At 38.7% G+C, this 27990-nt stretch overlaps 1 protein-coding gene across 2 annotated transcripts in view; it reads left to right on the top strand.

Moving 5' to 3' along the window:
• LOC149241093 (uncharacterized) overlaps positions 1-27990 on the top strand; it is a 115883-nt gene that overhangs the window by 35003 nt on the left and 52890 nt on the right. For both annotated transcript variants that reach the window (XR_016246549.1, XM_089373879.1), the window contains exon 2: positions 2260-2366. Coding sequence is in view for 1 of the 2 variants with exons in the window: in XM_089373879.1 (XP_089230005.1) it covers positions 2260-2366 (107 nt within the window). In the remaining variant the exon portion in view is untranslated. The remainder of the gene's footprint in view (positions 1-2259; positions 2367-27990) is intronic.

A 27990-nucleotide genomic window follows, 5' to 3' on the forward strand; every position in this document is an offset into this window, starting at 1 on the left:
CCATAAATAAGATGACCCACATGGAGTTTGGCCCTAGTTGCCAATTTTAACAATGATAACTTAGGTTGACCCTGAAATTGAGCTTGGGACTAGTTAGTGTCATGCTTTGTTCTCTTTGTCATGATCATATTTTGGTTATAAAGGTAGCTAGTTCTGTTGTATAATTAAAATTGTTTGAACAACCATGTGCATACCCTTTCATAAGATTTTATTTGGTGATAAGTCAAATAGGAAAAATAATTAAAACCACACATGCAAAACTTTGCTGCATCCTCATTTTTAATACATGTTACTAGTTTTTGCATGCACACATCAAGAACAATATGCAGCCATTTTAGAGGGCACCCAACTATTTGAGGCAACCACCCACCATGAGTGCATTTCTTTGGAATAGTATGTACTCTACTTCATGCGTTTTATGTTGGCACTGCCTCTGACTATTGACATAGCCCATTTTCAGAGCAGCATAAAATGTACAATGAGTTTTTATCCAGGTCCCTATAACCCATAGTTTTCCTGTATATAATAAAGTTTAGTTTGATTTCGTTTCAGTTTATTAGACACTCGATGATCTTTTAAGTTCTATATTCTCAACTGTTTTACCTTTCAATGTGCTAGTTTTGTATATCATTAAATTTTAACTTTGGCACCCTTGAATACCACTTATATGTTTCTTTCTTGAAATTTTTAGTTCATACGATGCTGCCAAATTAGAAGCTTTACCTATGTCCAATGTTATCTGAACCAGACCGGAAACGGTTGAACTGGCCTGTCCGACTGTTTTTAGTGCCAACTTGGTCTGACTGGGGGCACCTAACCAGCCTTTTTTCACCAAACTGGCCAGTTCTGTATGTTGCTATATGATGCCACTTTGGACCCCAATATATATATATATATATATATATATACACTAAGTTGCACGAAGTGTTGAAATGTTTTGGAGTTTCCGAAACAGTTACATTTAGAAACGTCACCTTCCAAAAATGGAGACGTCGGCCAAGACGTCGGCCGATACATCAAATATGTTTATATATATAAAATTAAATTTATAAATAAGTGAATAACACATTATCTTGCAAGGAAAAGGGAATAAGACTCATAGATGACAATTTAGAAGGAAAACCAAATCTATATTAACTCTCATAGATGATTACATGATGGTCGAGTTTTGGAGTTTTGGGTATGGGTACGTCCTGAAACGTCGGTTTCCTAGAAGTTTGATGCAACATATATATATATATATATATATTTTTAAATATTTTGTTGTTGTTGTTTTTTCATTTAATAATTTTTTTTTGTGCAGTGGCACACCTCCAAAACAAACCCTAGGCCGCCCTAAAGTCGTAACCAATCGCTGAGCAATACCCCTAAATAAAGCAACATTATTTTGGGTGACTTATCCCTCATTAGAGTGGGTTGTGGAGAGTTAGGTACCAAAATTTGATAATGAAGATTTTTTTTGGATGGACTTGGACCCACCTCCATAGGGAGAGATATCATTACCTTCAGAGCCAGGGGAATCAAGTAGAACCCTATTGTAGAGGCTACTCATTCTGAGGCTGAGGATGAGGAGGATGATGATAGGCATTATTACTAGTAGCTATAGTATAGTAGTATGCTTATTTTTGGACTCTAGAGGCTATTTAGACTCTAGAGGCTGTTTCTTAATGTATTTTGGTTCAAAGATGTACTGCACTAAGTGCTATTTTGGTTATATGTACTCTTGCTATATAAATGATAACTTTTGCATATTTGTGTATAAATGGTTTGGATTCATAAATATGTTTTTCTTTTAAATCTGAATATTTTATGTATTTTTGTGGTCAACTGGTTTTTTGGTCTGGTATTTTTTCTGTTCCTGTATATTTCACAGTTTTGGGGTTGATTGTTTTGATGACCAGTCGGATAACATTGCCCATGTCATATATTAGACAAAATCCTTAAGTGGGGTGCTTAATATATGACTTTTATGTTTCTACATGCAACATTTTCTTCTTTTTAAGCAGTTACTAGCATTAGGGAACCTCATCGAATGATACTTGTGTTCATGCTTTTATGCTGTTTTCCAGTTTTCCAAACTTTGAAAGTGTTTGTTTCTGAAGCTTGTACAACTGTAGCTGCTTATCCACTTTAATTTACATAAATTAAGGGTGTTTAAGAGATTTCCCAATAACAGAATAGAAAAGAATGTTTGTTGAATTCTACTTGTTGCAAAATGAAGTATAATATATCTTCTCATGAAGTTGCTTGAACATGCAGGAAGATCGTCCTTTGTTTGTGCAATTTTGTGCAAACGACCCTGAAAAACTATTGGCTGCAGCTCAGCTTGTTCAACATTGTTGTGATTATGTTGATATCAATTTGGGGTAATTTTCAATGTTTCGTCTTTTCAAAATTGCTTACAATATTAGGTTAATTTGGATGCATTTTTATTCCAGTTGTTTCAAGTAAAATGAATTCCCAATGTTACCATTCATCTTTTGACTTTAATTTCCTTGTAGTGTTTTTGTGTGATTAATCTAATCTTTTCAACAATAAAACCTTGGAAATTCGGTGCATCTTGAAAGGGGTATTGAGGGGAAGGTTATCGTTGTATAAAATGGTTGATTTTTGAATTTTTCAGCTTGATTAATTAAATTTGTGTTTTTAGACCATATTTCAAATTTAGAAATTGGACTAAAATTGGGGAGATTTCGTGAAATGCCACTTGTCACCTCCCAAATCACACTTAATGATAAAGGCCTCAATCCACATGGTGCAACCCAAGAGGAAGCTACTAGGATGGTCGCCATTGTCACTTAAGCAACATATCCTCTCACTTTAGGTTGGCTATTCTCCAACTCAAGGGGAGTATCCCCATGTTAATTTTAGTGTTGGTATGTTCTATGCTTGCAACAATTACTTCAATCTCCTTTTAGCAGCCCAATGACAATTTCCACTTAATTTTCAATAGCAATCACATTAACCATTAATCACATTGACAGTGACTGTAGATAGAACATAAACAAACAATAAATGCAGAAGACAAGCCGAGACAAGAGAGCACAAGAATTTAGCGAATGCCAGGGGAAAAAACCCCAAGATGGGGAAACCCCAAGATCAATTCTTCTTATTATTATATCAAATGTTCAGCAGAGAGAGAGAGTACAATAAAGTCAAAATTGACTTGACAATAGATGATCAAAACCACTGTCCAAAACAGCCCTGTCAAATCTGCAATCCTGCCCAAAGTTAACAGCAGTCAAATCAGCCCTAACCAGAAAGTTAACTGCAGTCAAAGTTTGGTCAAACTTCTTCATAACAGCTCGGTCAAAGGGGAGAAAAACTCTGCCTCTCTTGCTGGTCAAACTCACCTCAAAACAATTATCAAAACAGCAGGCAAACTCGGTCAACATGAAGTCAAGTCCGTGGTCAAACAGGCCTGTGGTCAACGCAGGTCAAACAGCCCAAAAAATCTCAATTTTTTGCCAAACAGTACAGTCTGCCCAAACAAGAAGATTCCCAAAACATCAAACTGAAATTCTGCCCAGAAAGTCAAAGTCAATGCTGGTCAAACTGCAGATAAACTTCAGATTTTCAGCCCTGTAATTTTCGTCCTCCTTTCTGCCACATGCGTGAGGAGAGAAAAGAATGTGTGAGTTGATGAGGTGCCAAATGAGGTTTGAGGTCATCCTTATTTATACAAGTTGTTGAGGGTCGAGACATGTCACTTGGGCTTCATGATCCTACATGATGATGTGGCCGACCGTGCCAATTTACATGTGTGGGTTTGACCTCAAAAGCATATTTCTCCTTGTTCAAATTTAGTGATATTTAGGTCGATTTTGGTCCTCCCGAAAAGAGGAATTCAATGCATTAATTATCTCCATCAAATGAGCTGTCCAAATTGGAAGCTGGCCCTAGTTTCCAATTTTAACACTCCCTCTCAACTAATGAAAATTCCACTTGCCAATATCTAATCATCATGCCAACCTGTCATCATGTACCATCTCTGAATCTCGCCTCAACTCTGTTGAACACTGATGTAGCTAATGAAGAAGAATCGATTGAGAGTGCGTCCCAAGACCTTGCCACTCTCCACTGACTAAAGTCAGTTCCTAAGTAACTTGACACGTGGATTCAGGATTCGTCGGATATGGGGATTTGAGTGTCCGAATCGGACACGTTGACCCCCTGGAACATGACACGTTCGGATACGTTATATGTTATTTTATTATATATATATATATTAAAAATTAGATATTTCTTACATAAATTTTCATTTATGATACAAATTCATTGATTTCAAACAAAGATCTTCATCTAGATGTAAGTTTTACTGTTTACAAAGTAAGTTAGTAACATTATAGCATGCATAGTACATACAAAATTCAAATACAATTGTAATTTGTGACATGTCACATATATGTTAAATGATAAATTCTAAATTTTTAAATGATAATACATATTCAATTCATCAATGATCCAATAGGAGAATGATAAGATAGTAAGATAAAGACACTGACCACTGTAGTTTTCTCATTAAGTCATCAAAATCAAAATGTGTTACATAGGTAGTGCAATAGCAATGGCAAATAGAAATAGAAAATACAAAACAACTACAAGTATACAAGCCTCAAGGTAGTAGGTAGTTCATGACTCGTGAGTCATCAATCCTCATAGTCACCATCAAAATCAATATCATTGTCCTCATCATCATGGTCATCACTGCTCTCCTCTGCTTCATCTTCCTCCCCTGTATCCAAAGTCGTCTTTGCATCTGTTGTTGTGGAGGATGACCCCTCTAGAGTATCACCATCATCAAATCTAATAGGCTTTAGCACTGGATCATTGAGATCCATGTTGGCCAATGCCAACTCAACAGTACTGTCTAGACCCATATCATCAGGAAAGACATCCCACATCTTTGTCTTTCCCTTCAACCACTCTTCCCTCTGCCTGTAAATAAGATGAAGGCTGGTGTGCACATGCACCATTGTCTCTGCCCTGGATTGCTCAAGCCCGCTCTTCTTAACACTATACAAATTCCCATATGTGCTCCAATTCCTCTCGCAACAAGAGGATGAAGTTACTTGAAAGAGGAGCCTCATGGCTAACTACTATAGAGGAGGGCTTGTTGCCCCATGATTTGCCCACCAAGAATAGGGCTTCTTAGCCCCCTTGTCTCTAATTAGATCATATTCTGCAAATCGACTAGTGCTAGTGGAAAACTCTGCAAAGGCATCCTCCACCTCATCAAGCAATGCTCTATCATGAAAAACCCGCCTGAATGCATCTTTCCTCCCCTGTGAGATTTCACCATCCATGTGAGGAGGGAAACTGCAGGAAGGTCCACCATTCAGCCACTCATGGCTGTAGTATTTTGGGTTCCATGAGTGATCCAAACAATGTAAAGGTGTGCAATTGTTGTCCCATCTGCTGACAAGAATACCTTGTATAGTGCCACAGAAGGCCTCTGGTGATGTCTCATACTTGGGGCACTCACTTTGTAAAATAAGGTTCCTCACAGACTCAATCATGGAATCCCATCCCTCATAAACCCCTCCTAGGATGGGTTGGTCTGTATCTGCAAATCGAAGCAAAGAAATGATAGGGTCCATGATCTGAATAAGTAGAGCTACCCTCTCCCACCAAGCATCATCTAGCACTGTGTCCTTCACTCTTTTAGAGGCTACTTGATTTGTCTTTCTCCAAAAAGACCAAAACTCTAAAATAACCATGGCCCCAAGAGCAGTCTTGACCTCCCTCAACCTCTTCAACATGATGAATGAAGAGGCAAATTGTGTATCCGCAATCTTCAACAATGATAGATTGTTGTACTCCTTGTAGATAGTGAGGGCATTTGTATGATTTTGTACAAAGTTATGGATATGCCGTGCATCCTCAATAATGTTACCAATCCAAAGCAAATCAGAAGCAATGGATTTCAGTGCTAAGTTCAATGAATGGACAATGCAAGGTGTCCAAAACACTTGTGGATATTTAGCTTCCACAATCATGCCAACAACCTTGCAAACAGGTGCATTATCTGTAATGATTTGCACCTAAGAATCGACAACTACATCTTAAATAACTTTAATAAACAACTCACCCATATATTGTGCATCCTTGTATTCTCCAAGTGTATCCACTGCTTTCAAGAAAACTGGACCATTCAAGGAAGACACCATGAAGTTGATGAGTGGGTGCGATGTTGGATCTGTCCATCCATCAGAAACAATGCTAACCCCAGATGTTGGCCATGATGCTTTAATAAGTTCAAGCATTTTTTGCACCTCTTTTTTTGCCTTCGTCAACAATGTTGTTCTAAGCTTCTCTGAACCAGGAGGCACATACCATGATGGAGCCCCTTGAGTTAGAGCTCGACACATCTCAATAAATAGAGGTGAGCTTGCAACATTAAAGGATATGAAGTTTTGATAGGAAAAAAGGCAATGGTGAAATCAAGCTCTTCTTGTTTCTCTTTTTGAAAAATCTTGTCCATTGGACCAAGTGAAATTGCCTTAATTTTTGCTGCTTGTCCCCCACTAGAACTCTCAAATGGGAATTTGTTGTTGCCTTTTCTCAAAAATGGAAGGGGGTCATCATTCTTGGTTTTTTATTTATTTTGCAGCTACATTTGCCATACCAACATTGAACTCTCTTTCTATTTCTTTCTTCTTGTGTAAAGGAACTTGTGTACAAGCTCCAACTCCACAACCTGGTAAAGCCAACAAATGGCCTTTCACACGGAAATATGTGCTTGTGAAAGTATTGTGGCAAAAGTTGTATCTCCAATTCACATTGCCTCCTCCCTTCACCTTGCTGCTTGGCCCTTCCTCTCTCGTGACATATTTCCACAAGGGATATTTATCAATGTTACCTTTAGGAGGAAGTCTTCCCTCAACATTACTTGTAATAGAGGGAATACTTGCAATAGACTCTGATGAAATTGGGGGAGGAGGGGCATCTCCAATGGGGACATTCTTCCCCTTCTTTGCCCCTTACTTGCTGCCCTTGATTGAGCCATGAATACTGTAAAAAAATAAACAAAAAATGCACAAATTTGTAAAATAAATGCATATGCAAACTGCTGTAATACAAATGCAAAAAAATAGAGAGTAAATGCACTTACCTATTGCTTGAATCTCCTTGAAAACGCTCCCACACCCTTTGCTCCTTGCTCCAAACTCCTCACAGCAAACCCACAGCCACCTATTGCAAAAGAGATGAGTGAAAATGATGAAAAGAACAACGATTTTCGCTTCTCTATGGCCATGTGGGTCCCTTTTTTATGGATTCATGTCCGGAAATCGGGACACGATCTGGATTCTATCGTGTCCCAATCGGACATGACGTGTCCCGATTTCTGGACACAAATTGGCACGAATCGTGTCCGATTTGCCGGATTTGGGACACATTGGCCTGTTTGAACGAATCCGATTTCAGAGGGACTCAGTTCACATAACCAGGAGTAGAACCCCAATCAAACTTGATCCCAGATCAAGTTGTTGAACATCATGCATCCTAGACATAGGGAGTACAACAATACATGATGCATCCATTTGTAGTGCTATGGTCCCTATCCTCTTTTCCCAACTCATTGGCCAGATGAGAGGTACTTCCCAAGAGTCCTAGACTGCAAGGATAGGATGTATGTTGGGGCATCCGTTGGAGAAGGTGAACCACTCATCCTGTTCATATGCCATAGGAGAAGGTGAACCATTCATGCTATGCATATATCATCAACCATAGGGGAAGGTGAACCACTCACATTATGCTCACATATATCATCATGGGGTATCACAGGGGAAGGTCAACCACTCACCTTGTACTAGTGTTCCACGGGGATGTGTCCCTCAGGGTTGGGAGCATGCACCCCTCGCAATTGAGACGGGGGGGGGGGGCATCTAAGGGTGCATTTCCCCACACACCCCTTTTGGGGAGTCATGGGCAGATGCAGGGGGATGCGTTTCCCCAATGTAGGGGATGCAACTCCCCAAAAGGGGTGCTTTTGGGTGCCCCCCTCAAATTTGTCTAATAACACTTAATATAAAAAAAATTTGAAAATTCACTTATTAAAAAACTTGAACATAAAACAAAACTTCAAAAAAATAAAAAATAAAACAAAACTAAAAATTAAAAAGTTAAAACTTACCTAGGTTAACTTACCTATTCATCTCCCAAATTCTCTTGGTCATTGTCAAGCCTTGCTGATTGCTCTTTTACCGCTGTTTAATTGTGCTCTCTTGCCTGTCATCGAGCTGTGCTCTCTTGTCGCTGTCAAGCTCTGCTCTCTTGCCCACTGTCAAGCTCTCTAGAATGATGAATTTAATTTTTAAATCAATGTAGATTATAGAATGATGAATGATATGGATCAATGTATTTGAATATTTCATTATTGAATCTCATGGTATGGATGAATGATGAGTATGTCATATGAATGATGTATGTATCAAAATGAATGATGAGGATGGATCAATGTATGCCATTATTTAATTCAATTATGAATTTAAATTTTATGTGTGGATCAATGTATTACTATTAGTCTATTTATGCTTTCATTATTCAATATGAACTTGAATTATATATTTATAATTAAAAAATTATATACCTCGATGTGCCCTTGCACCCCTGAAATTTCCCTAAAATTTGAGGGTACTCCCACAGGTCCCCCATGTGCGTCTCCCTGCATCGGAGTCTTGGTGGAAAATTGCCCTATACACAACGTACCTATAGGGGAAGGTGAATCACTCATCCTATGCTCGCACATAGCTCCAATCAGTACCCTAGGCCCCCAGGAGCTCCCAGAGCTCAATGTCCAACTCAAGCGGGATCCTCATGGGAGGATCCTTCCACGACTCCAAGTCTCTCTCAAAAGGTTAAGACTTGACCTTCCTCAAAGGCTTCATGAGGATGTCAACAACCTACTCATCAGTCCTAATGTGTTGGAGCCTTATTGCTCCTCATTGTACCATATCCCGGATAAAGTGGTACTTGATATCAATGTGCTTGGAGTGGTTGTGGAACATGGGATTCTTTGACAGGTGAATACCACTTTGGTTATCACAAAAGATAACGGTGGTATCTAGCACGTGCTTAAACAACTCACTGAAGAGCTTCCTTAACCAAACAACTTCACAATAGGCCATACTAGTTGTGTTATATTTGGCCTCAGCCGTGTTTAGAGCAATTCAAGAAATTGAAGCAGATCCCAATGAGAAGCAACATCCTGATGTGCTCTTTCTATCCACCACACCGTCAACCCAGTCTGCATCAAAATATCCATGCAACCTCAAATTTCTGGCGATGTATTTTCCTTGAGAAAGGAAAATCTCGCCTAGCTTTTGCCAGACCTCCAGGCCTAGGAAGTAATGCATCAGTCCTAGGTCCTTGATCTCAAACTCGGAAGTCAACTCCCTCTTGCATTGATAAATGAGAGGGTTTGCACCAGTCAGAAAGAGATCATCAACATAAAGGACCAAAATAAGAGACATGTTCTTTTCAACCTTGAAATATAGGTTTGGATCAACGTAGCTCCTGGTAAATCCCAACTTCATAAGATAACTATCAATCCTTTCATACCAAGACACAGGGGCTTGCTTCAGCCCATAAAGGGCTTTCTTTAGTCGGCATGTTAGTTTCTGTAGCATTCGATGTGTTCTAGCCGCGAAATTTGGTGGAGAGGCTAGAATGCATGAGATCTCCAAAACCCATAAATCGTTTCTGTAAATTACACCTAGAATTGAATTAATTAGATTATTAACCTATTTTTCAATGTTTCCTAAGTCTAAACTTAGGAAAATTGGTTAATTAATCAGAATTAATTAAGTCAAGGTGAGAATAGTTTAGAAACTCGCATAGATTAATCTAGAAATGATCTGAGCCATCGATTAAGATTTAATCTTGGCCATTGGAGTCCCAACAGGAAGATATAAGAAGGGATCGATGTGGTGATGAAGAATACACACTTCAACAGTTCGATTTCCTTGGCAAATCGATTTCCAAAGAGTAGCAATAGTTGCTGGAGAGCCAAAGATCAAAGCAGAGTCAGTGAGGGGTAGAGATAGTGATTCAGAGAAATTTTTCCAGATCTTGAGAGGCAACAACAAGGGGCTGAGTTATTCCCAGTAAGGCAACGCAGTTGCTTCAGAAGAGCAATTCGATTTGGTTGGAGGAAAAATCGATTCAGCGTCTAGAGGTCGGGAAAGTCTTCTAGAGGGCCGGAGAATCAATTTTCTCAGTAGAGACATGCATAACGATTTCATCAGACGCAGTTTCGGGCTTAGACATCCAAGGGTCTACGCAAGCACTACGCAAAAGCTGATGCAGAGGGTCCGGGAGGATGAGTTTTCTGAAGGAAAGTTGTGCTGAGGTTGCTTATGGAAGAAGGGTAATTCCCTTACATAATTGTTGTTAGATTTTCTTGCTGTTTGGATTTCTAGTTGGGCATCCATAGATTGTACTCAGAATTCATTGCTGCATAATAATAAAACCCTCATTTGCTGCACCGATTTTCACAAGTTGGGTTTTTCTGGGGAATTTTGTCCAAAAATAACTGTGTCAAATTTTCATGTGTGTACCATTATTTTTCTCAGTTTCTAGCGCTTTTATTTTCCCCAGTGTTTTTGTGAAGGTTGCAGTGTGATTATTTCATTGATGTTGTACCAATAAACTATTAAATTAATTTACAGTTAGAAGAAATAATTCTAGTTGCTGCAATAGGATTTCAATAGTGAAATTTTCACATGGTATCAGAGCGTGAGTGATCAGCTGAGAAGCTTAGAAGCGAAGGAAAGAATTTCGCTGCTTAGAGGGAGTAGCAGGGCAAAATTCTTAGAGGCAGTGTAGTGCTCAGACAGGTAGACTGAATTGCTGGGGCAGAAATTCGATTTTCAGTTGCAGGGTTGCAGAAAAGTTGAGTTGCCTGGATTAGCGATTCCAACAGTCAGAGGGTGCAGCTGCAACTCAAATTTTCGCTAAGAAGATTCCTTAGTTGGACGTAGAGGGTTTTGTAGCGGCAAAACTAGTGTTGGGTGGAAGAGAAAAGCACACACAGTAGAGGGAAAATTTCTCTGAGGGAACTTAGAGTTTCAGAAGTTTGATTTTCCATTGCAGATTGGTAGTAGCAGCTAGCAGATTTGCGCATTCCAGAAGTGAGTGTGAATAACAGAGCATCAACTGAGCAAAGAGAAAGAGGGGGTTTTCGATAGATCTAGATATGGCCACAACATGGATTTAGAGATCAGGATAAGTTGGATGGAACTTCCAACTACAACAATTGGAAGGCTAGGATGTCTTTTCTTCTAGATGAATATGACCTGAAAGCCTACATAGATAATGTGGTGGCAGTTCCCAAGGATGCAAATCAACTCAAAGAATACAGGAAGGAGATGGCAAGGGCAAAGCGATTGATCTTGGATGGAGTCCAAGATTATATAGTCTCACATCTGGCAGATAAAGGTACAACTAGAGAGATGTGGGTAGCTCTCTCCATGGTATATCAGAGAACTTCCAAGCAGTGGAAGATGTTCCTGGAAGAGAAGCTCAAATGCATCAGGATGCAGAAAGGAGAAGGCATAGATCTCTTCCTCACTAGGATTCAGGAGGTTCGAGATCAACTTGCAGTTGTTGGGGCAACGCCTCAACCATCAAAGATAGTACAATTGACACTAAATAGTGTCTCAGAGGATTGGCAAGTCTTCGTCCAAAGTATATTGGGCAAAGACACACTACCTAGATGGGACAAGATGTGGGCCGATTTGTAGCAGGAGGAAATGAGGCGAGCTTTGCTTAAGAGCTCCATCAGTGGCAATAGTAGCAGTGGATCGAAGGGTGTGAAGGAAGAGGAGAATGTGGCCCTTGCATCAAAGGGTCCTAGTTAGGGGCAGGGGGAGCAAAAGAAGAAAAAGGACCTATCTAAGGTCAAGTGCTTTACGTGTGGCAAGTTTGGCCACTACTGTACCGAGTGTCCTCTTAGGAAGAAGGACAAGCAGGAGAAGCAGGACCAGGTGACAACACATGCTGAGATAGATAGGCTGTCCTCCAGGCTGGAGGAAGATTTTGTGATGTTCGCAGATATACCTCCAGGAGTGGGGTGGGGTGATTTGGTGCTGTAGCCCTAAAGAGCTATAGAGATTGGGCAGGGTGCTTGAGGAGTTCACCTCATGGGTCATTACCTGGCTACGGGGGGGCCCACAGTGTTCAGTAACAAGATGGATTAGTGGCAATTGATGCATTCTATACTAGAGTGACACTTGCAGACTAGTAGTAGTCAGATGCTGAGGAGCGCAGTGCAGTGTTGACAACAGAGTAGGTGGCTCAATGAAGAGTTAGCAAAGACGCAGATTCTTCAGTGACAGTGCATATGCTAGTAGTAGTCAGGACTCGGGAGACAAATGGATCATACTAAACACAAATGATTCAGTATTTTGGATGCTTCTCAGTTGCAATAGTTGCAGTTGCAACAATAACAGATGAGAGGGAGTTGCAGTGCAGATGTGGTGTTGGCAGTAGTACAATAGTGTTAGCAACAACACAGATGCAACATCAGAGTTGCGCTGTGGTTGGTGCAAAGTGGCAGGCAGTCACAGTGTCCATACATCAATAGCGTGACAGAGGGATGATATAGAGATAAAGTGTTTGTGGCAGGATGTGCAATACTAGAGAGAACACAATCCTCGCTAAGAGGGAGTGTTAGTTTCTGTAGCATCAAATGTGTTCTAGCCATGAAATTTGGTGGGGAGGCTATAATGCATGAGATCTTGAAAACCCAAAATTTGTTTATGGAAATTCCACTTAGAAATGACTTAGTTAGATTATTAACCTATTTTTGAATGTTTCCTAAGTCTAAACTTAGCAAAACTGGTTAATTAATCAAAATTAATTAAGTTAAGGTGAGAATAGTCTAGAAAATCACATGATTCGATGCAGAAATGATCTAAGCCATCGATTAAGATTTAATCTTGGCCGTTGGAGTCCCAACAGGAAGATATAAGAAGGGATCGATGTGGTGATGGAGAATACACGCTTTAGTAGTTTGATTTCCTTGGCAGATCGATTTTTTAGAGAAGCAACAGTTGCCAGAGAGCCAAAGATCGAAGCAGAGTTAGTGAGGGGCAGAGACAATGATCTAGAGGAAGTTTTCCAGATCCGGAGAGGCAGCAACAAGGAGTCGAGTTATTCCCAGTGAGGCAGTGCAGAGGACTACGCAGTTGCTTCAGAAGAGCAATTCGATTTGGCTGGAGGAAAAATTGATTAAGCTTCCAGAGGCTGAGAAAGTCTTTTAGAAGGCTGGAGAATCAATTTACTCAGTAGAGACAGGCAGAACGACTTCATCAGAGGCAGTGTCTATCTTAGACATCTAAGGGTCTGCGTAAGCACTATGCAGAAGCTGATGCAGAGGGTCCAGGAGGATGAGTTTTTTGAAGGAAAGTTGTGCTGGGGTTGCTTGTGGAAGAAGGGTAATTCCCTTACATAATTTTGGTAAGATTTTCTTGCTATTTGGATTGCGAGTTGGGCATCCATAGATTGTACTCAAAATTCACTGCTGCATAATAATAAAACCCTCATATACTGCACCGATTTTTCCAAGTTAGGTTTTTCTGGGGACTTTTGCCCAAAAATAACTGTGTCAAATTTTTATGCGTGTGCCAATATTTTTTTCAATTTCCAGCGCTTTTATTTTCCGCACTATTTTTGTGAAGGTTGCAGTGTGATTATTTTGTTGTTGCTGTACTAATAAACTGTTAAATTAATTTACTGTTAGAAGAAATAATTCCAGTTGCTACAATAGGATTTCAATAGTGAATTTTTCACACAACAAACATGTTGTTGGAAATACTAGGGGTGGGTTGAATCAATATTTCTTTTCAATTGTTATTTTTATCAGTTAAGATCACTTAATTAGAACACAAAATGAACAATGATGGAATAATAATTTTATTAATTAGAAATGACAAGGACTCCAATCCTCTTTACTATGAATTAAGTACAATAATAATTAGGGCTCCAACCCTAGATGAAGACACCAATCTCCAATCCACCAGGCTCCAACTTGTACTTTGCCAAGCACCGACTTGGACTTCACGAGGCTCCAACCTCTAGGGCTCCAACCCTATCTTCCCAAGGCTCCAACCTTGTCTCTATGAGGCACCAACCTCTAGTGCTCCAACCCTCTCACTAGTACAGGCTCCAACCTTATCTTCTTACAGGCTCCTATTCTCTAAGGCTCCAACCCTATCTTCAATTCTTCAAGATGGTTATTCAAGGCTCCCAATAACTTCTTCAATCAACCCTGACAATATTTTCACCCTCACCAGTGCCCTCAATCGATCTCCAAAGCACTTAGTTCATCAATGACAACTCTGTCTTCTCAGAACATGTCTCCACAACTCTTCATGATACCTAAACATAATCTTCAAGGTCACATCATGAGGTGTTTAGCAATGCATCACGATCTCTAAGATCAGCTTCTAGATGTTTCCAATATCCTTCAATGGGTCTTCAATGTCAGCTCCAAAGTACTCTCCAAGATCTACAAGGTTCCAAGGCTCAAAATAGTCTTCAAGGATTTTCTCCAACAACAAGATTTGTCCAACTCAAGTCTGCTTCAAAGATAATCAAGTGTGCTCCAAAAATACTCAAGAGCCAGCTCCAAGGTGTTTGTAGAATGCTCAAAAAGGCCGTCTCAAAAACTTCTCCAAACTATGCCTAGTATGCTGCTATAAAACTGCTTCTAAGGTGTTTCTCCAATGCCCAGTCCAAGATCAATCCTCAATTTTCACTTCAAGGAGATCTTCAGGATTGTCTCTAGGTTGTTTTTCGAGATCAAGTCTTCACTATTCCTTCACAAATTCAAGCACCGAGGCTTAACACTGATCCGAGCTTCTAGTCTGAGGTCTACAATATAGTCCAAGTTCCAAGGCTCTGTGACCCGAGCTTCATAAGACTCCACAGGTCTAAAACCTTACAGTTCTGAGCTATCTCTAAGTTTGCTTCTTATGGCATCACTTCAACACCCTATATTTCTGAACATAGGTCCAAGCTTAAAAATTGGGCCTCAAGGACCGAGCCCTCAAACAGATCCGAGCCACAATTCTGTTCCTAGGTGAGTGTTCTAAGTAGCACCAAGTCCAAGATTGAAGCAACTACAGGTGACTGTGATTTAATTAAGTTTGCAACAATGATCACAGGTAATTCCGAGCTGTGAACTATCTCCAAAGTTTGATGACTGTCCACTTTAGAATCTGCAATAGGATGCTTTCACAAAACAGGTCTGAGGTATGTAGTAACACAAGTTCGAGGTACTGAGTGTATAAGTGCAAATCTCTCACAAAATTTGAGCTATCAATCCGAGCCAAATGATTGTCCCCTGTCCGAGATATATAGGTCATTGGACTGCAGTGCGAGCTCCTTGTCTCAAGCTCATTGAATCACCAGGAGGTGGATCAATAGGATCCTTCAAGCCATCAACATTAGGTCTAGGCTCATTCGTTGGAGGTTCATCTTGTTTTTCAGTAGCATCATCATCGTCCTTCTTTGAGATAGGGAAATCTCGAGCTTTCCCAAGGGAAGTGTCTTCATCAAAGGTAACATCACGACTTACTTCCACATCTCTTTGACCAGGTACATAGATTCTATATGCCTTTAAGTTTTCACTGTATCCAACGAATATACCTTTCTTCCTAGAAGCTTCCAACTTATTCCTTTTCTCTTTAGGCACACGAAAGTATACATGACAACCAAAGATTCGAAAATGAGAAACATCAGGTGTCTTACTAGTGAAAACTTCCTCGGGCGTCTTGAAATCCGAGGCTTGATGTAGGCTCCTATTTTGAACATATACAACAGTGTTGGCAACTTCTCCCTGTAAAAACTTCGGTAGACCTTGATCGTAGATCATGGCACGGGTGGCTTCCATGATTGTTCGATTCTTCCTTTCAACAACACCATTATGCTTAGGAGTGTATGGAACAATTGTCTCCCTCTTAATGCTAACCGCTCTGCAAAAGTCATTGAATTCATTTGATTCATATTCAGTTCCATTGTCGGTCCTCAACGTCTTGATCTTCTTCCATGTTTGATTTTCCACCAATGCTTTGAAAGAACGAAACCATTTGAACACTTCATCCTTCTTTTTCAAGAAATAGATCCATGTTTTGCGTGAGTAGTCATCCACAAAGATTGCATAATATGAGTGTCCTCCTAATGACGTTACAGGCAAGATACCAGACAGATCAGAATGGACCAATTGAAGAATATTGGTAGTCTTGCCTTCACTATAAGGGAATGGTCCCTTTATACGTTTCCCGACTGCACAACCTTGACAAACACCTTCATGGTTCATGTCAAACTCAGTGATACTTGTAAACATCTTCCTTAACCCAGGTAAGGCTTTGTAATGCAAGTGGGCAAATCTCTGGTGCCATAATTCACATTGAAGAGAAGTATCACTTGCCAAAGCTCCCAAAGGACTTCCACCAACTTGATAGAGACCATCAACCCTAAATTCAAGAGTAAATGCATCTTTAGGGTTTCTATGCCAAATATGTACCTTTCCATCGATGAATGCTACCTTGAAGCCTTTATCTTCCATCAAAGAAATAGACACTAGGTTCTTCAAATCAGACACATACAATACTTCTTGTAGATGTATGGTTTTACCTTGATTCAAGTGAAGAGTGACAATACCTATCCCTTTCACGGGGTAGGTGGCATTATCTTCGAGTATGATCTTTAAATCAGTTTTCTTTTCAACCAAATTTGAGAGGGCCTCCTTGTATCCAGTGAAGTGCTTTGAGGCTCCACTATCAATCAACCAATGATCCAAAGTATCCGGAGGAGAGGCAGTAGATAGAGCAGAAATAAGATAAAACTCATCTTGTTTTTCTACAATATTACTTTCATCATACCTGACATGTCTTGTCCAGGTCGACCATTTCCATTTCGAGTAGTCAGAGCATTCCTCTTTCCTTTGTTGTTGAACCTGTTGTTCCTTTGATTGCCATTGCCTTTGAAATTGTTGTTGTTGTTGTTGTTGTTGTCATCCTTTGGAGGATTCTTCTTGTGAGGACACTCTCTAGTATAGTGGCGGAACCAACATTATTCTTCCTTTTTGCATGAGTAGAGAAGGAAATAGGCTCATTTCCATTGGAGGACTTATCTCTTTCCATCATCCTTGTTTCTTATTGAGTGCATCTAGACAATAACTCATTGAAACCAGGTATTCTGCCATTGTTGAGAATGGTGGTGACAAATACATCACATGGTCTTGAAGACCTCAAAGTGCAATGAGAGTGAGCTCCCTGTCAACAATAACTTCTCTAATAGATAGTAGGATAAAACTCACCTTGTTTTTCTACAACATTACTTTCATCATACCTGACATGTCTTATCCAGGTCGACCATTTCCATTTCGAGTAGTCAGAGCATTCCTCTTTCCTTTGTTGTTGAACCTGTTGTTCCTTTGATTGCCATTGCCTTTGAAATTGTTGTTGTTGTTGTTGTCGTCGTCATCCTTTGGAGGGTTCTTCTTGTGAGGACACTCTCTAGTATAGTGGCAAAACCAACATTATTCTTCCTTTTTGCATGAGTAGAGAAGGCAATAGGCTCATTTCCATTGGAGGAATTATCTCTCTCCATCATCCTTGTTTCTTATTGAGTGCATCTAGACAATAACTCATTGAAACCAGGTATTCTGCCATTGTTGAGAATGGTGGTGAGAAATACATCACATGGTCTTGAAAGACCTCAAAGTGCAATGAGAGTGAGCTCCCTGTCAACAATAACTTCTCCAGTAGATAGTAGGTCATTCTTGATTATAGTTATTCTCATGAAATAGGATTGGATAGACTCCCTTTTATTCATCTCGATATCCTTCAACTTGTTTTTGAGAAAGAGGATTTGATTTGCATTGTTCACTTTGAACATCCCAACCAGCGTATCATATATTTCCTTAGAAGTTCCCAAATCAAAAATATAGGCAACCAAATGCTTTTGAATAGAGTCAATCAAAATTTTCTTTGCTTTGACCTCACCTTTTCTATACTTCGTCTTAGCAACAGTTGGTGCATTTGAAGGAGGCTCCACCACTTTTCCCTGCACATAGTCCAATACTTCATGCTCCTCCAAAGTCAGGTCCAAAGTCATTTTCCATGCATGATAGTCAAATTGGTGATTGAGCTTGTCCTCAGTCTTGAAGTAAGATGTAGAGGCCATTGGTATTTGTGTAATAGTCTTTGTCCAACAAATATCTTAGTGATGGCTTTTTTCTCTTGCTTGGGCTTTGTCTTCACTTGGGCTCTGATTCCATGTTAATTTTAGATAACAATGGTATGTTGTATGCTTACAACAATTACTTAATTGTCCTTTTAGCATCGCAATGACAATTTCCACAATTTTCAATAGAAGTCACATTAACCATTAATCACATTGACAATAACTGTAGATAGAACATAAACAATAAAAGCAGAAGACAAGCCAAGCCAAAAGAACACCAAATTTTGGCAAATGCCAGGGAAAAACTCCAAATGGGGAAAACCCTTTGATCAATTCTTATTATTATTATATGAAATGTTCAACAGAGAGAGAGAGAGTACAATAAGGTCAAAATTGACTTGCCAATAGATGATCAAAATCACTGTCCAAAACAACCTTGTCAAATCTGCAATCCTGCGCTCAATCAACAATAGTCAAATCAACCCTAACTAGAAAGTCAATGATAGTCAAAGTTTGGTCAAACTTTTTCAAAACAACTCGATCAAATGAGATAGAAACTCAACCTCTCTTGTTGGTCAAAGTCAACCCAAAACAATTATCAAAATAGTCAAACTCGGTCAACCTGAAGTCAAGTCTGCGGTCAAACAAGCTTGTGGTCGAAGCAAGTTAAACAACCTAGAAAATCTCGATTTTTGTTCCAAACAGTATGACTTGCGCAAATAGAAAAAATCCCAAAAGATCAAACTGAAATTATGCCCGAAAAGTCAAAGTCAACGCTAGTAAAACTGCAGATAAACTTTAGATTTTTGGCCCTGTAAATTTCGTTGTCCTTTCTGCCACATGTGTGAGAAAATCGTCTGCCCAATGAGGTGTACGAACCAATCAGATGAGGAGAGAGAATAATGTGTGAGTTGATGAGGTGCCAAATGAGGTTTGAGGTCTTCCTTATTTATACAAGTCGCTGAGGGTCAAGAGACATGTTGCTTGGGCTTCATGAGCCTACATGATGGTGTGGCTGGCCTTGACAATTTGCACATGTGTGGGCTTGACCTCAAAACATATTTGTCCTTGTCCAAAGTGATATTTAGGTCAGTTTTGGTCCTCTTGAAAAGAGGATTTCAATGCAATAATTATCTCCATCAAATGAGCTGTCCAAAGTGGAATTTGGCCCTAGTTTTCAATTTTAGCACCCCAGGCATTAGGATGGCTAAAATTATAATAAGGAAGCTCAAAGGTGATATGAAGGGATAACTCTAGCAAAACAATGTTTTTATAGTATAGTGAAAATAAAGTGATGGAAGGACCTCTGACCAAGCGATTAGTGGCAATCCAATCAAGGGAAAACGTATTCAAGAGGCCAATCCAGGAAGGTGAGCTCAATAAATGGTCAAGACTACAAGGGCTACATTGTACATGTCGCAAGAACTTACCATTGCTGAAAATGAAAGGAAGATGAGGTGCCAAATAAGGTTTGAGGTCATCCTTATTTATGCAAGTTGTTGAGGGTCAAGAGACATGTCGCTTGGGATTCATGAGCCTACATGATGGTGTGGCCAGCCTTGACAATTTGCACATGTGTGGTTTTGACCTCAAAAACATATTTCTCCTTTTCCAAATTTAGTGATCTTTAGGTCAATTTTGGTCCTCTCGAAAAGAGGAGTTCAATGCAATAATTATCTCCATCAAATGAGCTGACCAAAGTGGAATTTGGCCCTAGTTGCCAATTTTAACACCCCAGGTATCAGGATGGCTAAAATTATAATAAGGAAACTCAAAGGTGATATGAAGGGATAACTCTAGCGAAACAATGTTTTTATAGTATAGTGAAAGTAAAGTGATGGAAGGACCTTTGACCAAGCAATTAGTGCCAATCCAATCAAGGGAAAATGGAGTCAAGAGGCCAATCCAAGAGGGTGAGCTCAATAAATGGTCAAGACTACAAGGGCTACAATGTACATGCCGCAACAACTTACCATTGCTGAAAATCAAAGGAAGTAATACTAGGAGGGCCTTGGAAATGCCACATCAAAATTTTGCCAAACACAATGAAATATTAGTCTAGCGCCCACTCAAGAAGATGTTAGGTGCAAAAGGATAACACCATGTATGAGACAACAAAGGATTCAAGAGGGAGAAACTCTAGGCATAAAACCCTTTCATTAAAGTAGATATACTCTTCTCTCTTGGCCCTACAAAGCAAATTCTAGCAACTCTCTAACCATAAGCACCAATTAGAAGCACGAGAACAATAAGCCATACATTAATAAAAAGAAACACTTACACTTCACATATGCTTCAATAAAGATATATCCATCAAGCTCCAAGGAGGGGAATCTCCTAAATCCAACCATGAGAAATAATGAAGAGAGCAAACCCTTATATAGGTTTTTTCTCATCTTCATATACAATACAATAATAATATCCACTACCAAAACTCTTAACATATGAAAAATGAGCATTCTAGGTGAAATAAAAGAGCTGATGCAACCACCTTAGCATCTCATCAATGCCATGAACTCTTCCTTTGTGTTGGTCACTGACAATCAAAGATACATCAAATAGATCAATCATGGAATCTCCATGAAATGAGGGTTGAAATTTGACACATGCTCATAAGGATGGCCAAGAACACCAAAATCATGTTAAGAAGTGCATGCATTGTCAAATGACTCCACTATCAAAGCTTGGATAGGACCAATATATACATTGTCATTGCTAAAAGAAGTCATAAAGCAATCGATAATCATCCCTTACATTATCATCATCGCTCCCCTTAAGCAACAAAGGCTTAGGGGCCTCTTCAAGACTGCTCAAAATGTCATGGCTACCCTCCAAACAAGATGTATATGAGATATGAAATGATATTTCAGCCTTAAAATTTTTTCTAGCCCAATCTAGGGCCTGAAGCCTTCTTTTGGATTGCTAGAAATTTGTGCAAGACAACTCAAATGAAATGTTTGCTGCCCCATATAGTTTCCAACATCAAAAATACATTTTCCAACTAGAAGTACATGCAAATGATGAAAAAAATTGAAAAAATAAGTGGCTGAACATTTTTGCAATTAAAACCTTGTTGCACCTATTATCCACCAAAAGTGGGTTAACCCATAGGGGAAATTTTTTCTCCATTTGACAACCCACCTGTCAGTAGCCCTATGATGGTCAACATGTAGCATTATGCCAAAGTTCTCCATCCACTGCTTCAGTGATCTCTCTCTCCCATCTAGCATTCTTCTTGAAGGAAGGTGGGTAAGCTTTGGACAAGTACTCTAACCACTCAATCATGTGCTTTCATTTAATGTTATGGGCACATTAATATGGATCACATGGCAAACTAAATGATTGACCGATCTCGATTGTATCTTGTTCCCATACTTCACTTGGAAGGTTAGTATTTGATTCTAGTCCAGTGGGACCTCCTCTGAGGCCCTAGGGTTTAGGAAGGGCACTATTGGGGAGGAACTGATTGATATAGCATGTTCAAGGTAATCCATACTTACCACTTTCCATCTCCTCCCGATTACCCATCTCCATTCTTTGGGTTGGTATTCAGTGGTCATCTATATTCGTACTCTATATCCACATCCTTGAGTTAAGGGCCAAAAGCTTGGTCCCGGAGGTTGGTGCAGCTAAACGAATGATAAAAGCATATAAATCCACAATGAAAGAATTTAAGCAAAGATCTTCTAGAGAAATCACATAGGTATGTTAGGGTCAACCCGTTTCGAACCCCTACCCTAACATATCTATGTGATTTCTCTGGAAGAACTTTGGTTAAATCATGAATCACAGAAGCCTCCAATCCAAAATGAAAGAATTTGTAAAATGCAAAAGATGGTTGGGACATATTTAGAGTGTGGACAAAATCCTAGCATGAGCTCTATCCCCCCCCTCATTAGCCATCACTTAGCTCCTCAAGAATTCAATGCTTCACCTAAATAAAGGAACTCTTGAATGAGCCAACCTCTAAGAGTGAGAAACTGCTAAATATTAAATGGGTATTGGAAAAGCATAAAGCAAGCTTGGGATCCTAATCTATGCAATAAATAAAGACAAATCATAATGTAAAAGGCACACAAGAGGGGTGGAAAAAGCAGGCCCAGGAAAGGGGTAACTTATGCCTCCACGATTTCTCCTTCATTACATCATTACACTCAGGATGTTGGGCCTCCATTGGTTGGTCTCATGGTCGTGGCATCTTCCTTGAAGTCTCTCCCATGTCCACCATATCACAGACACCTATGGATTGATGGGTCAACCTAAGACATGTCACTCCCCTTGGTGGCTGGAAACACCTAATAGGGTTTGAAGAATTTGCTTCCGAGTTTTATCCATAGTGATCATTTTCAATCGATGTTTCGAGTCTAGACTAGTACCCATCATTAGAATGTAAATTGTTGAGAGGAGGGAACAAAGGAATAAATAAATAATAAAAAGGAAATAAGAAAATAAGTTGACAGGAGGTAAACCCTAAAAGCTGGAAATGAAAGGGGGAAATATAATAGATGAAGGAAATGATTAATTAGTAATAATATATTAGAATTAATGACATGATAATATATAAAAATAGTTATAAAAGAAGGTTAGTCTTAGATCTTGATTGTATCTTTGTTCCCACCCTCCACTTGGAAAGTTAGTCTTTGATTCTAGTTCAGTGGGACAGGGCACTACTGGGGAGGAACTGATTGATATAGCATGTGCAAGGTAATCCATACTTACCACTTTCCATCTCCTCTCGATTAACCATCTCCATTCTTCGGGTCGGCATTCAATGGTAATTAGGATTAATACTTTATATCCACATCCTTGAGTCAGGGCCCAAAAACTCGGCCCTGAGGGTTGATGCTGCTAAAAGAATGATAAAATCATATAAATTCACAATGAATGAATTTGTAAAATGCTAAAGATGGTTGGGACATATTTAGAGCGTGGAAAAATCCTAGCATGAGCTCTACCCCCCTCATTAGCCATCATTTAGTTCCTCAAGCATTCAATGCTTCACCTAAATAAAGGAACTCTTGAATGAACCAACCCCTAGGAGTGAGAAATTACTACATCTTAAATGGGTATTGGAAAAGCATAAAGCAGGCTTGGGATCCTCAGCTATGCTATAAATAAAGACAAATCATAAAATAAAAGGCGCACAATAGGGGTGGAAAAAGGAGACCCAGGAAAGGGGTAACTTATGCCACCACGATTTCTCCCTCCTTACATCATTACACTCAGGATGTTGGGCCTCAATTGGCTGGTCTCATGGTTGTGGCATCTTCCTTCAAGTCTCTCCCACTCCATGTCCACCATATCACAAACACCTATGGAGTGATGGGTCAACCTAAGGCATGTCACTCCCCCTGGGGGCTGGAAACACATAATAGGCTTTGAAGAATTTGCTTCCGAAGTTTTATCCACAGTAATCATTTTCAATCGACATTTCGAGTCCAAACTAGGACCCATCATCAAGATGTAAATTGTTGAGAGGAGGAGGAGAGGGATCAAAGGAATAAATAAATAATAAAAAGGAAATAAGAAAATAAGCCGACAAGAGGCAAACCCTAAAAGCTAGAAATGAAAAGGGGAAATATAATAGGTGAAGGAAATAATTAATTAGTAATAATATATTAGAATTAATGACATGATAATATATAAAAATAATTATAAAAGAAAATTATAAATATTTGTATTAATTATATATTAGAATAAAATAATAGATAGAAAATAAATTAAGAAACAATTAATAAATTATTAATATATTAATATTATAAATAGTTTTAGCATAATATTAATGTAATGATCATTGATAATGTAGATGTACTAACATAACATCTATAAATATTATAGATAATGTATAACTTTTAGAGAAATAGATTAAAGTACTTGTTTATTAATAATGAATTAGTACAAAAGTATTAATTCATTAATAATAGTACAACACCTAGATCCCTAAGTAAACATGTTAATAGATTATTGTTTTATATATCATATATTAATAGATTTATTTATAATTATGCTGATAAATTAATATACTAGTATTAATAAATATGTTAATAGATTATGGTTTTATATATCATATACTAATAGATTCATTAATAATTATGCTAATAAATTAATATACCAATATTAATGTATTAGGTTAATAAATTAGTTTTAGATATTAATGTAAAATGATAGGGACCTAAGAAATTAGAGCGAGAGTATAGGGAGCCAACTTTTAAGAACTTCGAGTCCGCCATCATGGTTGAGGTTATTTGGATGTCTTAATATCTCCAAAGCTTCTTTGAATCTTCTTTTGAAGTAGTGATCTTCCTTAGCAATGATAGTAGTGTCTTCCAAGTAGATGTGATGCTTAGTGAGGAGGGAATGCTCTACAAGAGCAGACGTGCGAGAGCATTTATTTTTAATGTCAACACAATGCTCCTTTATTCTTGTTTTAAATGATCTCCCAGTTTCACCAATATAGATTTTCCCACAAGAGCAATTAATTTTATAGACTCCTTTTAGCTGATGCTGATCAATGTTGTCCTTAACAAATTTCATTTTATGTCTTATTGTTTCTAATGGTTTGAAAATAGAACCAATATTCCTTTTTCTAAGTACTTTAGCTATTCTGTCAATTACACCACGTATGTACAAAGGGAGAACTTTCTTGTTGGAAGGTAGCAAATTAATTGATTTTTGTGAGGGGTTCATCTTTTCTTTTGCTCTCTTAATGGCTTTAGAAATGTCACTATCTTTGTATCCAATCCCTCTGAAGACCTTACTAAGGTGGTCCAATTCTTGATCCAAGTGATCTTTATTAGATATCCTAACAGCTCTTAATGTCAACATATTGAGGATCCCAAATTTTTGTGCTGGGTAATGGTGAGAGTCCACATGTAGGTAATTGTCAGTATGTGTTTTTTTGTTTTGTTTTTTTTATTCTATTAATTTTCTAAATACTTGATGCTCTAGGGCCCCATCCTCATTTCTAGTAATTAATACGTCTAAGAAGGGAATACAATTATTGTCTTCCAGTTCCATAGTGAATTTTATGTCATTTGATATTCCATTTAGATGTTCTAGGAATTTATTGAGTTCTTCTTTACCATGCTTCCATTTCACATTAGTATCATCAACATACGTCTTTCATCTCCTAGGTTTTAATGGGTAGGAGTCAATTGCTTTCTGCTCGAATTTTTCCATGTAGAGGTTAACTACAATAGGAGAAAGGGGGGAGCCCATTGCAACACCTGTGACCTGTTTATAGTGTTCTCCTCGGAAGCTAAAGAATGTTGAGCGTAGGCAAACCTCTACGAGTTTAGCAGTCTCAACGTTTGTTACCTCATAGAGAACTTGATAACATCTTCTAAGGGATTCTTTGTGAATAATGAGACCACATCAAAACTAGTGATTAAGTCATCCTTGTCCACTTTTTCATCCTTGATGAATTTAACAAAGTTATATGAATCTTTGATGAAGGAGTTAGTGTGGCCAACAAGGGGGCTCAATTTTCTAGCCACATACTTGGCTAATTCGTACGTGGGAGAACCAATAGTATTAACAATCGGCTCAAGGGAACTCCATTTTTAAGAATCTTAGGGAGACCATAGATTTTTGGTGTTATCTCAGCGGTTGGGAGGATTTTTCTTAATTCTTTCATCAAGATTGGAGTCCTTGATTGCTTTCTTAACCTCCTTAGATAATTTAGAGATGGGGTTCTTGTCTAACTTCCTCTAGCTACCACAATTGAGGTGGTTCTTCATTTTTTCAATGTAGCGTTCTTTGTTGAGGATTACGATGGCACCTTCCTTATCCGCTTTAAGTATAACATTGTTATCTTTATTTTTTAGTTTGTTAAGTGCTGTCATTTCATTCTTGGACAAGTTATTCTTTGGTGGCTTGCCTTTTTTGAGAATTAAGGCATGGTCTTGTCTTATGGCTTCTTTCTCTTCATCACTCTCTAGGTGTTGTATGCTAACCTTAATACAACATATGATGCTTTCTGCTGGGATGCGTTTAGGAGCAATGGTGAAGTTGAGCCCCTTACTGGGGACACTAATTTCATCTTTGTTCTAAGGGTGATTAGATAGGTTGATTATCTTTCTGCTCTTACTATTCAATTTTGATTTTGGTTTAGGGAAATAGTTATTTCTAGGGAAATTCTTATCCCCATGACTGTTGTTCATATTATCATAACTGCTGTTTGTATTTCGATTATTATTAATATCCTAATTGTAATTTTGACCTGATAGAGTTGTTGATCTAATCATTCCTAACATAAGAGAGGTAACTCGTTTATAGGTCTTGATCTAGTTAGACATCTGAAGGTGAGTTTTGATCTAGTATTTCTATGCCCCTAGCATTAGATATGGTCTAGTATGATGCTTTAATAGTTTCATGTTCCCAATGAAATTGATCTCACTTGATCTAGAGAGGTTTTATTCAAGTAGTTTCACATATGTAGTGGAGATCCTTTGAGGGACAACTTGATTCCTCTTAAGCACCTTCTAGGGGGTACTTTGTTCCTTTATGAATTTAGACCTGACTTTGTGGCCCCAATGTTGCCCCTCTAGAGATGAGCGTTGCGCCTTGAGAAACTTCCACATGCTTCTACATCTCTTGATGAACTTCCAGATGTTGAAACACCAAGTTTGAAAGCTTGGGCGTTGGACTAGTTGATGATGTGCCTAGATGGAGCCAGGATACCCCCAAGCCGGCCTTGACCCTGTTTGATGGACGACACCTTGTTCCAAAGCCCAGATGAGGATGGTTATCACGGAGATGACTTGGGAGGGTTAGCACATCCTTCTTTGATGCCAATGCTTGCCCTAAATGGTGCCATGTCACTTCTACATGCATGAAAAGGGTGATATAGGGCTTCTTTTGGTTGATGTCATAGTGGAGTGCCTTTTGGAGGTGTACACATGCACTTTAAGGTTTTCTTGGAGCGAGGAGCACTCTTGGGCCATTGCCTCAATTAATTGACGCATTATTGCTTATTTTGGAGAATGATGTCATGGTGGAGATCATTTTTCTCCCACATGGGTGGGTTATTTTTCACATTTTTGCAATGTTTTAAGGCTATTTCAAGGTTGGCTTGTGACCTCTGACCTAGTTGAACGCTAAATTGAACTTGTTTTATGGCTGTCCTTGTAATATCATGGAAAAGTGACTTGGTTACCCTCTAATAAATAGAGGGGAGTCACTTTTCATTTTATCATCATCATTCATCACACTTCTTTTTCTTTAGAAGTGAGCACTAACTCTTGTCTTCTCTTCTACATGGCCACAATGAAATTTCATGGTGCAAATTGTCTTTGGAGAAGGATTTTTGTGCGAGGAAGTTTCTTTGGGATATATTGAAGAAATTCTTGTGGAAATTTTTGTAAGTTTGTTGTCTGTATTTTCAATTTTTGCATGCTATGATGTGTGAATTAGGGTTTCTATGTGAGCTATGTTAAAACAATATTTATCTTGAAATCTTGATTCTTCATGCTATGTGAAATTGTTTTCATTGAATCCTTCAAGAGAACTCTGATATTTGCATCTCTTGAACTTATAATATCCCATCTAAGGAAGCCATTAGGGTTTGTAAGAAGAGGCTCTTGCCGTCTCACCCTCTTCATCAATTTTGTCTCCATTAAATTTTCCCTAAAATACTACATTTCCCATTTAGATCAAGGCACTAGTCTAGTAGGTGTTGATCAACCTTTTCTCTATAATTGTTTTCTCTCTCTTCTTTCTAATTTCTAGGTATCTAGGGTTAGGATATTTCTTAATATTGTGCTAAATAGTAATTTTACTCGATGTGTTATT

The sequence above is a fragment of the Pinus tabuliformis genome, chromosome 8 (genome assembly GCF_031772625.1).
Source record: "Pinus tabuliformis cultivar Carrire ecotype Pingquan chromosome 8, CPIR1, whole genome shotgun sequence".
Taxonomy (NCBI): Eukaryota; Viridiplantae; Streptophyta; class Pinopsida; order Pinales; family Pinaceae; genus Pinus; species Pinus tabuliformis.